Raw genomic sequence first — 15,509 nt, 5'->3', positions numbered from 1 at the left:
TCGATTAATAAATGTTTGAATATTCCTTAATCTTCCTGAAAATTAAGACACTTGCTAGTTCTTCATTAAGTGCATATCTACCACAGAGTTGTTCCTGAAATTTGGATTCTGGATTTTACGAGATTTCCCACATTTCTATATATAACATAATTTTCGGCTTAAAAATAGATAAAACTGTCTTGCACAAGTTTCCATGTTGCAAGAACAGTGAACTCACCTCCAAAATGAGTTAAGTTTTAATACTTTAATCCATCAGTAAAGAAACAAGGTTTAGTGAATTTAATTTTCTTAAATAATTTTCTTTTTAAATAATTTTTTGTTTCACCTTGACGACAGAAGCCTATGCTTAGGCAAAAAGTTCCGTATTTTGTTCCAGGGTAGTGTGGACATTTCCTGTTTTTAACCAATGCCTATACCAAACCTTTAACGTTATCTTACGAGTGTATTTGGACTTCATAACCCTTTGTGATGGGACAGTTTTGTAGTCCCAGTTACCACCAACAAAATATGCCATAAATCTCAAAATCACGAAAAACGGGCAATCCCTGTTTCTTCCCTTACCCTTCGATTAACCCTAACCTTCACCAACCCGTATAAAAAAGCCACTATGTAATCGCGATATTAACACGTCTACCCGGCGATTATTAATTCGTCCGTTTCGATCGCATTTTAACGCGGCCCTATCCACCGCTGGGGCCTGAATTTCTACCGGAGGCATTAAAGCTTGCTCTTCATTCTCGCTTCTCCTTTTTAAAACACCGCTTGCATGCGCGCCGCTGCAATATCGCGAGTGGCACCTTTTCTCTACCCTCGTCGCCGGCGAATAACATTATGCGGAAGCGTAAAAGCGTCGTCCGCTGTCGCGGTTACTCATCTGGACGGTGGCGCGATTCGCGCGGTGTGTAATCATCAGAAGGGAAAAATACGAAGCTGCTAGTATTTATAACGCCATCCCGGCGTGCCGGCCGCGAGAAACCCGTTTCAACGGAAATATTTCTCTACAAGCTCCGGGGGTGGGTGCGGTGGTGGTGAAAAAAAAAATGCGATAGCGTTGTAACGTTGCATATAGCGCGGGCCAGTTTGGAATTCGTTGCGTGCACCGTGCGGCATCGCAATTCTGATACATCATTTTCGCGGTGACAACGTCGTTACAGAGGAAGGAGCAGGGAAATTTTCAATGCATACGAGGACGCAGATTTCCGCACGCTCTAGACATTTGTTCCGTGGTTCGATCTTTGTTTCGAACCACGTACGCGTGAATTATAATATATTGCTGTGGCGTTAAGACTTTAACCATATTTCAGGGGTACCTTGGTAAACAAGGAAGTTCTTTGTACGTTTTATCAGGCGATCGGTATAGGGTGAAACTATACAATACGCCCCACTTTTAAAGAAAGATCTGTAAAACCAATATTTTTTTTAATAATTCTTTAAATTTTTTGTGTAAACACAGTAAGTGTTCATTACTCTTTACAACTACGCCGGAATTGCGAAGAAAACACAACAGGGAATAACCGCAAATCAGAATTTTCCTGAACCTTACGTGGGGCGTTTTGTAACACAGTCTTCAGGTAAAACGCCCCACCTGTGTGGCAAAAATAATAATTAATATATAAATAATTAATTACTTTTTATTATTTTTAACAAAATGTTATAGAATATATATTATAAAAGATATTATTAACAAAAATAGAAAAATATTTAATAAAATTTTTCAAAAATTCAACAATATTGAATACAATTTTAAAAAAATTTCCTCTTTTTTCAAGCATCAATTTTCTTTTCTGCTTAGACTTTCCTGTTTGTAGGTACTTTCCTAGCATCCTCGAAGGTATACATAATATAAATTCTGCTTCTTCCATTAACTCCCGTTGTTTTACTTTTTACCTTCTCCGTCGCTTCATTCAGATCATTTTCGAACTTTGATGTCCATAATGTACCCCTTAAATATTTACGTGACATTTCTATTATCAACGAAAAAAAAAAGAAATACGTTATTCGTGAACAATATGATTTTGAGGTGGGGCGAATTGTAAATTCTTTGCTGGGGCATATTTTAAATTCCGGAGTACAATACGCCGCGGCTTAAATTTAGCAACAACGCAGTGAAAAAAGGTTTGGGCAATAACAATTTAAAGAGGTTAGTTTGTCTACTTTCGAAACATATGTATGAACTTATCGCAAAACCATTAGTGACCTAGGAAATTTAATTTCTCACGTACTCACCGCAAATTGTCCGAAAGCAGAAAATATAAATTCTGGTATATTTTTGTATAAGCCGTAATATTTTCTCGTATTATTATTGACTGAGGCAAATTCGAATCCGAAGACAGCGTCGTTGTATTCTTCTTTGTGTGCGTAAAACAATGGTGAGGCGTTCTGCAAGATGGGGTGTATTGTATACTTTCACCCTATCATAAGTGATTAAATTTATGTTTCTTTTTTAAATTATAACATTTTGTATTCGAAATTATAACGGGAATGTTCGTGAGATGAAAAAATTTAAATCATCCCATTAAAATGGATTTTATTTTGGAAAGCTTGACAGATCCTCTCACTTCCAGTCGGCCTAATCCATCTAATTATTATCCAAAGATTTACATAAAACTATAAACCGACGGTTGCAAAATGTTTTCGAGTTTGGGGAAAACTCGCCCACAATTCCTTGTAACTCGTTATCCGCCCAATAAATATTTGCTGGATATAATAGGCGCCAGATCCGCGGCATTATGACTAGGTTGCAAGCACACTGCGGTGGCCTTTGTCAGCCGAGTCCCGTCATTCGTGTCTGTGCGCATAGAATCTGCTGGTATAAGTTCGTAAACGTGCCTGTATTCACTAGGGAAGTCTTTGAATCGGGAACTCCGTGTCTCGAGCTGTTTAAAAGGTTGATTCACCTGGCCTGGTAGCGTTTTGTCCTTCCTTTCTGTTCGCCGCTTGTTTTCGTCCCTTTTATTTAGTTTCCTTCATCGCTGGGCGGTTCAGCTGATATATATACGCGCCTGTGTTTCCGCGAGCAATGGAAACTGTGTGTTTTTTTTAAATTATTCAAAGCTGCCTCGCTTTGAAACCGTTTAACGCGACTCGTTAATTTTTCAGGCTCTCGCCTTTAATAGACGCTAACGTAGACGATAAGTTTGTGAAATATGGTAATTGAATATCCCCGAGTTTTCCATGGCCGAGGAGCCCAGCTCCACTGAACTTTATCCACGTTCCCCGTTGGAACCGCGATTACAATTCCCCTGGGGAAACGACGGGGTATAACGAGATACGTTTGCTGTCTGCGAGGCCAACACCGAGGAATCGAATGACACCGGTCCGCATTCGGTTCCGCTGCGATTCCACGCGGAGAGCGGTATCGATAATAATCAATGTCATCTGTAGATATCGTTCTATGAAATGTCTTGTGAAACCCTGCCGATTAGCAGCAATTATAGCTAGGTCGTGATTAATCCGAGTCCAAATAGTGCGATTCAAATAGTTCGAGTTAATACGAGTTGTAGGTACAACGATACTAGGTCGCGCTTAATGCGAGCTAAAATTCAGTTAATGCGGGGCCAGCGCCAAGCTTTGGAGCCAGGGGTCGAATGAAACTGTTAAAATTTTCAATTAATTATGAAATAACTGTAACTTTACGACTATTACTTTTTCTGTCCTGAGAAAACTTTTATAAAACGCAGTGAATTAACTGAAACTTTTATTCCATACATTTCTGTCTAAATAAGAAACTTGTATTTAAAGTAGAAAAATGTTATAGTTAAACAGGAACATTTATTCTGCCCTGAAAAAGTTAATGTTGCGACAAACAGATTTCTTGAAAGTATTGTGGGATAGATAGATATGAAGTTGAAACCTCAAAAATAGTTATTTAAAATTCACAATGTGCTTTTTATTTATTTTTCAGTGTGCAGGTGTGAATCAACTGTAAGATAAAAATATCGTGTCTCGCATGAGATTGTAATCTGACGAGACAATTTTTTTTCATTTTCTTATTATTTTTTAATTATTTTCTCATTAGTTGGAGTCTCATGAGACAAGTTTCGCGACTCTTTCCATTACTTACACTTAGTTGTTGCTGAGATAACTTTTCAAATCGTATTTATAAAGGAAACTAGAATTTATATTTTAATAAGAAAAATCGGGGGCACCATTCAATAAAAGAGTATGAAAAATAAATACTGAAATTTACTTGCGCGTAATAATTCGAAAATAATTAGTATGACTTAGCTCGAAGGAAAGAAGGTGCAGTAAAATTTATCGATATTTTGACGAAAATTATCGATAGGTACCTGTAATTATTAGAGTTTGAAATACGGATAAAAAAATATCGATATGTCGACAGGCAAATGTCGATATATACAGTCATCAATAAATATTGCGCACCACTACCCCCGCCTTCCATTTCCATAGCTCCGAAACGCTGCAGAAAAGAATACATAAACAGTACACCATGAAAAATAAGTCCGGAAACATCCCATAGCTGTCTTATCCGTTTGCACGAATATCAAAACGCGGAACTACAGAGCTCTGCCTTCTCCTTAATTTATAAATAAGTTTGTTAAATTTATAAATAAGAATGTTCTCTTCTACGCGAGCCCGCTTCGCCCAAGAATCCAATAGCAGAATCACTATCCACGTTCGCGCTCGAAGTATCAGGGCCGTTTCACTTCCCTCCCGGCGCGAAAGTAGGGGTAATCGTGCTCAGCCCCGATTTCTTGGGGGATGGGTGTTCGATCGGCGCACGTGCGTGGTTACAGGACTTACAGGGAGGCTACGATGGCAACATGGCTCCGCGATAAAACGGCCACGACCGTTACGGGAAGTTCTTTAGCCGGGGATTGCTATCTAACTTAAAATTAAATTGACCGTCGGATGATTCGATGGACGGTGGTGCTCACGCCCGCCCTGGGAACCAGCCGATTCTCTGCCCTAAGCAAGATTCCCCCGTCCCTGGCGAAGACCTACGTGAGTGGAAAGTACGAAACAGCCTAATGCACTTGCCTGCAAGGGCTCTCCTTTACACGGCTTTATAAATGTTGTCGCCCCATTTCACGCGGGGAACGCGCATTTAAAGTACCGAAAGATGAGACGGGACTTACGCGTTGGACAAGTCTCTAACTTGTAGAAAAATAATTTCACAAAACGAAAATAGTTAAATTTTTAGGAAAAACTCGAACATTTTTGTCAAAATGCTGTCATTCTGCAAATATAAACTGTAAAGGAATCTCTGCGGTTCCAGCTACAGCGAAAACCATAATAAAAAAAATAAATCTCAGTTTTTACATTTTGGATGACTATAACAGTCCCCACATCATCGCCCGTCGGAAAAGACTGTATCTATGTATATATGCGATGAAAAAAGCTAAAAAAATTCTGAGTATTATTTCAAACATACCTTAATATACAGGCAAAACGCCAGGCAGTATAAACTTATAGTTTTTGTTAAATAAATTCCCGAAGATGGTGGTGAAAAACGGGCAGTTACACTAGAACACCCTCTTGACCTTTCCATCGTGGTCGAGGCCCATTATCATAGTATAAGCAGTTACACCACCTCAATAAAATTCAAAGCTGCAGCACCTATATCCAAAAAATTACTTGAGTACACATACCACAGTAATCCGAACCGTAAACTATACAGGGTGGTCCTCTAGCTATGGTCAATAATTTAGGGGGTGATTGTACAGGCAAAAATAAGACGAAAATCAAGAGTGACGAAATTGCGGTAGAGGCTTCGTTTTCGAGAAAATTGACTTTGAATCTCACCTAAATAGCGCCCCCAAGCGCCTACGATGCACGCGTATTTAGGTGAGATTCAAAGTCAATTTTCTCGAAAACGAAGCCTCTACCGCAATTTCGTCACTCTTGATTTTCGTCTTATTTTTGCCTGTATAATCATCCCCTAGAGTGTTAACCATAGGTAGAGGAACACCCTGTATAGTATTAAAGTCTGACTCATCCTGAAATCGTCCAAGCGGCCATATTTCCTCTAAATAATTACAACGCGTGCAGTACACACGGTAGAACGTTCATCCGTTAGACCAGCGGTCGCGTAAACGTCTAAAAGTTTCTGAGCTGCAGTGCCCACCGCCGTGTATCTGACCACTGTCGTAGCTATTATTTGTTGCACTCGGAGCGCGTGGCCGTGTTCCAACCGCGCCGCGCCCTTTCGAGATTCAAAATTTTACGAGCCGCATAAAAATCGCAGGCTCGCCGAAACTCGGGGGCGACCGTCTTTTCCAACCGCGGTATCGATCGACGACGTCCGACAACGCCGAAAATTTCGGTGACAATTTTTCATTTTTAATCGTGTTGCTGGCAGTTATAATTATTCCCTTTATGAATAGATGGGAATTCAGTCGTTTCTTCGCTGGAATAAATAAAATAAATCAGTAATAAATACTACTTGGTGTTGTTAGTAATCGGAAGTTTTCTAGGTCCATGATTCGTGCGAAGCTAACCCAGCGTTTCTGTTCAGGTACGACGACTTCGTGCCTGATAAACCCGCCCTAGTCGAAGTCCATGTGGATTCCGAAGTGTACAAAATGAACCACAAGCGACGGGGTGTCGCTCTGATCTTCAATCACGTTTATTTCAAAAAGATGCCAGCGAGGACGGGCTCTATAAAGGATTGCTCCGACCTTCAGAATGTATTGCAAGCCCTTGATTTCGAAGTTCAGGTGTACACCGATCCAACTACTCGGACTATTGGAACAGTTTTGAAATCGAGTAAGTGAACCTCTCTGATATTTATTATTTATCAAAATGACCGAGTAGAAATGAGTAACTAAATTGAAAACTGATATACATTTTATTGGAACACCCACATGTCTTGAACCCCTAAGATCAAGGTGCTTTGGGGGTGGTATTAATACACACAAGACTGACCTCTGGATATCATCTAGAATTCTTTGATAAAATTTAGCAGGCCTATTAAAAGAAAATATACATTAATAACATTGTTAATTTTGAAAGAACTAATTTTGTAGAAACAGAAATTATGTTCACCATATCCGTATTTTAGAACCACCCAAGTCCTAAACTGTATTCAAAACATTTCTTTGCGTGTTCAAATCCAAACGAGACGTTCAGACGCCCTCTTCCTCGCGAATCATTCCACGAACCTATTCAAGCAAGACTTTTCTGTGTATAAATCTGCACATTTCCCATGATATTCTCTCTTTTGGGCGATCTTTTACCCTTGTATTTCTCCCTTCGAACAACGATACCCTTCCATTCGCCGAGCGTATTCGCAGATGAAATATCGAACTGCTGAAACGTGGATTACCGAATCCATTTTATGCCCGGCGGATTCCTCCTGCTCATCTGCGCTGTAGACGTGACTTAGTAAACGAAACGAAAGCAGTCAGCTTGCAGCTGACACGGATCAGGCATCCCCGTACAATCGCGCGAAAATCGTTCGGTGAAATTACAAAAGGGTGTCCTGCTGAACCGTTTGCGCCTCGAAAATTTTCATTCGAAGCACCTGGCGTGCAATGGGATTTCGGACGCCGAACACGTTTCGTTGCGTACGCGTGGACAGCTTTTAATCATTTTTCTGCGCACCGCTCGTTAAACAACGGACAGGGACGAATAATACGCACGATAATTCATTTCGTCCGTCTACGCGTAACGAGTCGCGTTTCCATTATTTGAGTAACGTCGTCACTTTGATACAGCTCTCATGTCCTGGTCCGGGCGAAAACGCGATTTCCCTGGTGCACCTGCTAACGAACGAAAGTTATTATTAAACCCGCGATACAGTTCGAAAGGCGAAATAATTATCAACTGGAATCATGTAATGGAAGGTTTCGCGCGCAATTAAACGCGGAACAGCTATTTCAGGGATTTGCTCCACACAATTATTTATACCCGAAGATGGCACACCGTGCAGCGTGGTGAAAATTAGTCAACAGACAGGTAGGCTATAATTCATACATCGTTCTAACTCTGTTTATCCACACGAACCATTTTGTTGTAACACTCTGGGTGGTGCAAGGTTTTAAAATACAAACTGCCAACTTCGTGTGCGCTCGAAGTAAACATTCGGGAACTCTCCTGCAACACCATCGGTGCTTTTTAGGAAATATCGACGTGAAAATACGCAGGGAAGCATCCACAGGGCGCACCCAGGCGTGGAAACACGTCCACGCCACTCGGAGAGATAAGCTTGTTCAAGTATTATATTAGGTGGGTGCAAAAGTTTGTTTACTCACTGTTAGCTGGTGTTAAGTGTACGGACATGTCTTGTGTCCTACACCCACTTGTACTTTTATTAGAAAAGTGGCAAAAGGTCTAGATACCCAAGGAAAATATTTTGAATGAAAAACTTGTAATATATTTTTATACCGACCTAATATTTTTCTCAGAGTTAGAGTTTTCAAAGAAGTGACAGCACAATTAGGTAAAAAAATGGCCCGAGGTCTCAGTAGGGTTAAAAAATAAGGACTCAACTCGGGCGAAAAAGACTCGACTGACATAGTAGGGTAAGATACAGCATCTGCTTTTATACGTAAAGCGACGTAACGCTGACAGATTTCAGTGATAATTTGAAGAGTGGGCTGAAAGGGGAAATGAAAAATATTTCAAGTGGTTAGAATGTGGGACTCGGTGGGACTTGAAAGGTACTCCTTGTCAATTGTAAAGAATTTTGACAATTTTCTTTATTTCATTGAATATTACTTTTTAAATACATTATGAACAGTAATTTTTAGTTGGCGAGGTTAATTCTGAATGCAAAAGAATGCACTTCATGTTAGAAAACAGCGGAGAGGAAATATTAAAGAGGATTGCCAGTGCATGTCGAAGAAAGAGGCAATTTTTAAACGATTTTATTCTGCTTCGATCCTCTGTATGCTTTTATGTATGGTTCAAATCTGGCAACTCAAATTTAACCCACTTCCAACTATCCAATTGTCTTGGGACATTGCAGGCGTGCGTAGTTTGGATGACAATACAATATTTAAAAAAAATTATGTTAAACGATTTTATTAAGAATGTAGTAAAGACTAAATTAAACTGCACTAAAAATTAAAAAATAATTCTTTTCTTGTACTTCAATTTTTATGGTGTTAATATCACTTTAAATAAAATCGTGGGGCACGATACTTCATAACAGGATACGAATCTCTTTAATACTTCAACTACTGGTTGCACATGGTGCCCCACGATTTTATTTAAAGAGATCAAACACCATTTTAGCACCATCAAAATTGAATTACAAGAAAAGAATTATTTTTTAGTTTTTAGTGCATTTTAATTTAGTTTTTACTACATTTTTAATAAAATCGTTTAACATACATTTTTTATTTATATATATTTTATTTCTGGTGAAAAATGCTATCTTTAAACTGTCCAATTTCAAGTGTTCCTTCCAATTACAATTTTTATTAACTTTTATTAATATTTTCATTTTCGAGATGGGTGGACATTTAGGAAGTAGGTATCGATTTGAGAAAGTTGATTTGTTGGCTAAATGTCACTAACTGCTCCAACACCTTTAATCGAAGCACTAAACAGAAATTATTCGAGAAATAGAAAACTATATTTCACCCACCACGCTGGAAACGTATTCCTAAATTTCCGTTCTACGTAAAGGAACTATAAAATTCGCGCGCCAGAGAGATACAGACGTTTTGCCCGGACAAATCGTCGGTAAACCGTCTCGCAAAGGGCGGAGACACGAAACCATCGTGGCATCGTCCGCGAAAAGTCGCGGCGCCCAGCACTTTGTTTGAATATTCCTCTTTAATATTCATCCATTGAAATGTTGACACAATAGCCGTCGTTGCGACGCTGTCCGACATACATTTATCAAACGCCTTTGTCGCCGTTGGACAAAGATGTTCTTACGTTGTCGGGGAAGCGTGAAGCTCGTAAATCGCGCGCCCTTAAACCACCCGCCGCCCATAACAATTGCGCCTCGAAGGTTTTATTTAAAAAGCCCTTGGAAGGTATTATCGGAATGGCGGATTTCAATGAACGTGCTAGCCGCAACTCCCGCCCGCAATTCGCGGTACTTGATCCTTTTCGTTTACTGTTGCGGGTCAATGGGACGGTGTTAAAGCGCGGACGCGGTGACTTTGTTAGCTTGAGATATTTTTTGTCACCTCGTGCGGAAAATGTGGGTTTCGCGAGGTCTCTTGTGGGCTGTAATTAAGGGATAGTGACTTTGTAGATTTGATTGCGTTAGGGTGAATAATTCCAGAATAGTGATTGCGAACTTAGTATACCATTAACAGCACTTGATGATGCTTGAAGATAATTAGTCGATGAATGGAACAATATTACTCCTAGTACAGACGATTAGAGAAAAGTTTTTATCAAACAAGTAGTAGAAACCATACGGTTAGAAAAGTAGAAATAAGTAACATGGTCAAACAAGTAGTGTAAACCAGTGTAGAGTCAGACAACTGTGTTTTATTGAGCACGTGTGCGCAAACTACAAGAAAACAGCACTAATTGTACTTTTGATAAACCGTTTCAAAACTATTGGTGAGTTATTCGATGAATATATTTTACCAAGTATCTAGGTAATGTTTAAACTTTTCCATTCAAGTAATTCTGTAGTTGCAAAACATCTCTCGCATTTGCTGCCAACGCTGGCGAAGCGATAATTATATTGGAGCCTCAACATATCTACGAGGCACCAGGAATAGATAGATTTTCGCGATTTTAATGGGAATATCATTTCGATTATAATGAGAACGCAGCGCCGTTAATAATGCAGATAACAGAGCGCATTTAATATTTGACGTTCAACGTGGCACTTTTTTACAAGCTTCCGTTTACACAGAATATACCATCATGCGCCATGGTACGCGCCACTAGTAAGTCATTAGTAGAAATTGATATCTATGACAGAACACAATCATCGAGGCGAACGAATATTCTCCACATTTTGCATGACTACATTTCGATATAATTCAAATCGTTGTTGCAGGCGAGCCGATTATTTGATAGGAAAGTGCAGAAAAAATTTAATTAAATTAAGTCTGACAATCGGAAGGATCGCAAATTTGCTTCCAGAATGTTAGTAGAAAATTACGGGAAGTAGTGGAAACACAAGACGTTTTTGTGACTCTTTAATTTTATGGTGTAAAAGCAGTAAAAGGGCTTCTGCGTAGGATGTTTCGTGGGTTCAGTCTTCCCAGGATCACGTTGGATGGTAGTTCCATTCCATAAACTCAGTTCTTCCTCTACAATAAGTCTACCTCTACTGGCTACCTATGAAGTTCGAATAAAATTCATTTCAGACAATATTGTTAAATGGTTCTCCTTTGAACAGGTCGAGCTGCACTTCTTACAATTAGTACCGAATTTATACTTAGGTTTCGCCACATTTCTCATTCTCTTTGTCGATATATTTGTTTCACATTGATTATATGTATTATAACATTATTAATTAATTTTTTCATTGCGTTTTTCTAACGAATCCTAATGATCTCCTGCATAGGTAGCCTAATGGGTGATGTCAATGCAAGAACTCAAACGGTACATGAGATTCTATTTTCGTTAAAATAAAGTCTACCCATCTTGAGCCAACGAACAACCTTAAAAGTTTATATTTAATTTAATTAATGATATTCAAACTAAGTCGTAAATGCATTATCAGATAGAATATCCTGAAATCATCCTTCAACCGATTCCCTCGATACCTTCATTTATTTTTCACTTTCAATGGGAAGGAAAGAATAACTGACCCATAAAGGCAGCACTTTACAACACTTGGGAGGGAAAACTAGGTCTTATAATACGCGAAGTCGTTCGAACTTGCAACTTAAACTCGTTGAACTATCCAACCCGAGTTCCTGCGATCTATAATCTTGTTCCTTCAGCCTTTATTTAAAAAAAACTCTTCGACGGAACTGAAACAATTACCTGAAACATACCGTAACGACAAATCTGCCAAAATTGTCGTCTTTCCCCCACACTGTCCTCTCGAAACGATCGCTTCAAACGCTCCGGAGCTGTCCCCCCAAAGAGTTTCGCGGCCCCTCATTTAGCAAATTTTTCTATGAAGTCTGGATGCCACCCACGGCGCACCAATAATCTTCGGAGAAATCTTTATGAGAAATTCCGCGGGCTGGGGTGAAGAGGGAGGTGCAGAAGAGGGTGTCGAATATTGGCGCCCCTTCAGCATGGTTGACCCGAAGCGGATAATGATGTTGCCGATGAATAAGACTACGGAGAAGTTGCATAAACATTTCACAATGAAACGAGCTCATTAAACGTCTCCTTGCTCGGGCGGCAACCGTTTCCCTCAGAGATATAACTAGCGGGGATAATCGCGCAAAATACAGACAGTGCCGCGTAGCTGAGCGGAAAGTCAGATGATCACGAAACTTTATAATAAGCGAGGAAACTTTTCATACTCCCACCCCCGCCCCTGTCTGCTTGGAATGCGTCAAGATACATCACGTTCAGTTTATAACTGTATCTTCCTTTCCGTCTTTATCCCGTCCTTTTATGAACCTGTATTCTTGTCCCGCAGCTTGAGCTGCAGCTGAACGCGATCCGTTCAATTTCCCTCGCTCTGCGACGAGGAGGGACAATTCAATTCCATCGGCACTTTGCGCTTACTTAAATCGAAATGTTATGCAGCGAGGCCCTTATAATCCGTGGTGATTAAGACGAAGATTTCATATTTGAAGCGACGGGTTCGCAGCTACGTTTCGAGGTGGGAGGACGGGGTTCGACAGCCTTTAATTTCCCTGCCTCTTGAGGTGTCCTTAATATCCTCAGCGGTGCGGATTCTCCATCATCGATCTGATACGTACATCCATTTATCTTGTAACGACGCCCTTCAATGTCGTCCTGTTTTTCCACCGCGCTTTAGATGTAACGCTTCTGCACATCTTTCCAGAGTGTATACAGGGTGTGCCGTAGTACGCGAGAGATATTTCAAGAATGAACACAGTACTATCAAACGACAAAATGAATAAGTACTAGGACATCTAATTGTGAAAAATGTTGCAAATTTATTGAAGAACTCTAACCAATTCTACTTTGATATTTTAAATTAAAACCAGCCATATTTGACATCCCTTGCGGAGGTGAACAGAAAGTTAAAAAAATTAACAAATACAGAATTTTAAAAATATTTTTTAAGAGACAAAAATTAATACTTCAAAGCCCTTGCAGCACCTCAAAATATTGTTTCCCAGAAACTAGCTTTTGTAGGCTTAAGTTGGAAGCTTAAACGAAAATATTTGTCACTATTAGAATGTTTGGAAACAAAGAAAACCTAGACGTATGATTCTACGAACTCCATTTATTTTCTTTCTTAACCCTGAATTTATTTCTGAACAATTTCTCAAGTATTATATTAAACCCTGTGTATAGTAAAATAAAACTAACACCGAAGGGGGCTGTTTTTGTCGCGAGTCGTAGGATGTCATCCCCAGACAAAGCAATGCGCCAGTTCGCACAATGATCCACCAAAGGGTATAGTCCGTACGTGTTTCTCGTTTTACCTGTCAATCGCATAAATCATTCATTGGAATGGGTCGGCCACGAATTCATTATTTCAGCAATATTTTTACTCCGAGCCCCGCGGAATCGATAATTCTCATTTCACCCCCGTCCGGGCGACAAGCACGAAACCTGTCATTTTTTAATCTGCCCCCTCCCGCATCCCTTTGCCATCGCCCCAGCCTGGCGTAAACTCGACCGGATAAACACTATTATTTTTTTTACCTCCCTGGTGGACGCGGCGGCGACAGCACGCGCGTCGTCGTCCCCCCCTATTCGATATCGGAAGCAAAAAACAGGCGCGCGCGACTTTTATTTGCACAACAAACAGCGCGCCGCCCGTTTTCGTAGACGAGCTATGGGAGCGGGACACGGCTGGCATGGTAAACAGTTAAATATTCCGAGAGAAAACGGCGCGATGTGCGCGTCGCGTCTTTAATTTAGCCAGAAAAATAGAGCCAGCGGTTGATTAACGCGGCCAGTCGATCGCCGCGGTACAGGACGATACGGGTGGTATCGCTTAGTGTAGGGGATCGACGCGTGCTGGTACGGGGGGTTGGGGAAGCTGGATGGCGGACGAGGTGAAAACGTTCTGAACGATTACTCGCGGCTCGCGTAACGATACATGACGCGATTTAATAATTCTGTTCACAGCCTGCTGCTCGTATCGCGGTTCGTAACGCGTTAAGGGTTGTTCACACTGGCCCTGTGCCAACAACCGCGTAACGGGGTGTTTGCTAATGACTGGGTGCGATAGTTTTTGGCTACAGCCAATAATAGTGGGAATGTGGTGACTTTTTATCATTGATTTTTGTGACTTTCAAGGTGACAGTTTTATAATTGTCCGTTGTCACTGTGAAGGGAATGATTTTGTAAATGAAATGTGTCAGTTTTCTGAGAATCGTGCTTCCGATTGCTGTTCAGTGTATGAAAGCACTGTTTTTTTTATTTTTATTTATTTATCTCATATTTGTTCAATCGTGTCAATGTTCGATACTCTGGCGTTGGGGATACTGGTTGATAGGGAATTACTAAAGCTGTATATAATAATAGTATACATATATCACTCATATCGATTGCCGATACTCCATGTAATGGGAAAATAGAGTAATCAAGGAGTATGACTGAAAAGTAGAATATTGGAATGTAAAATTTGTAAAAAGAAGTTTTATATGTAATTGAGGACGTTGCAGCAAGAGGGGTGTAGCTCCATTTTTTGACAGTTTTTGAGTTACGACATGTAATGAACGTAAAAAAAATCCACATCGTTTGGTGCACGTTTGATGGAAATCCGATAAAAATGAGCGATTTATTGCAAATTTTGAATCTGCACCCATTAATGTTTTGCATGATACGAATGCTCCAGATTTGAAAAATTCATCAAAAAAAGAAATAAAAACTTATCAATACACTTGCGTTAAAGCAATAATTTCATAAACAGCAAAATTAACAGGCAAATCGAAATAATGGTGCAGTCCATCTCATTTTAGAATAAACCTAAAGAATCTCGAGTTTTACCATTTCTACCAATATGCAATATATTTAAACATATTTCATCTTATAAATTAGTATTCAAAAGTGTGTTTCGATTACGCTAAGCAATAAATAGTAACATACGCATATAATTATTAAAACGTGTTCTTCTGTGGGAGGCATATTTATGTCACAAATTTTCTCACCATTAAACATCGTTTTTTAAAAGACGTAAACCGCTAAATATGCAATGACCCAAACAATCATGCACCTACAGTGGGTCAAAAAAGTATTGGCACACCCTCATTTTTTTTTAACTATCTTTACACACTGAAGTGATACCCAAGTGTACCCTTCAGTGTCTTTTATTATACAGAAGTAATCTATTCTTTCAGACCTCTCAATAACGTAGCTTAAGAAAGTTATAAAAGAACATCGAAAATTTGATACCCAAAGAAGTATTGACAGATCACTTATTTCGCTTAAGCTTCACAATTAACGTACCAGCATTCATGTATTTAGACGTTATAAAAAATTAAAAAAGAAAATTAAAACCGACTTCA

General features: G+C 39.7%; 2 protein-coding genes across 2 annotated transcripts in view; one reads left to right on the top strand and one right to left on the bottom strand.

Annotated features, from left to right (window-relative positions):
* The window catches only part of LOC143378790 (alkaline phosphatase), a 355,608-nt gene that overhangs the window by 100,111 nt on the left and 239,988 nt on the right, over positions 1-15,509 (bottom strand). The gene's annotated exons all lie outside the window — the stretch shown is intronic.
* The window catches only part of LOC143378796 (caspase-1-like), a 48,723-nt gene that overhangs the window by 2,570 nt on the left and 30,644 nt on the right, over positions 1-15,509 (top strand). The window contains exon 2 of the mRNA XM_076830771.1: positions 6,479-6,729. Within this exon, the coding sequence (XP_076686886.1) occupies positions 6,479-6,729 (251 nt within the window). The remainder of the gene's footprint in view (positions 1-6,478; positions 6,730-15,509) is intronic.

Source organism: Andrena cerasifolii, chromosome 2, assembly GCF_050908995.1.
Source record: "Andrena cerasifolii isolate SP2316 chromosome 2, iyAndCera1_principal, whole genome shotgun sequence".
Lineage (NCBI taxonomy): Eukaryota > Metazoa > Arthropoda > Insecta > Hymenoptera > Andrenidae > Andrena > Andrena cerasifolii.
This window is presented reverse-complemented; position numbering and strand designations above follow the sequence as displayed.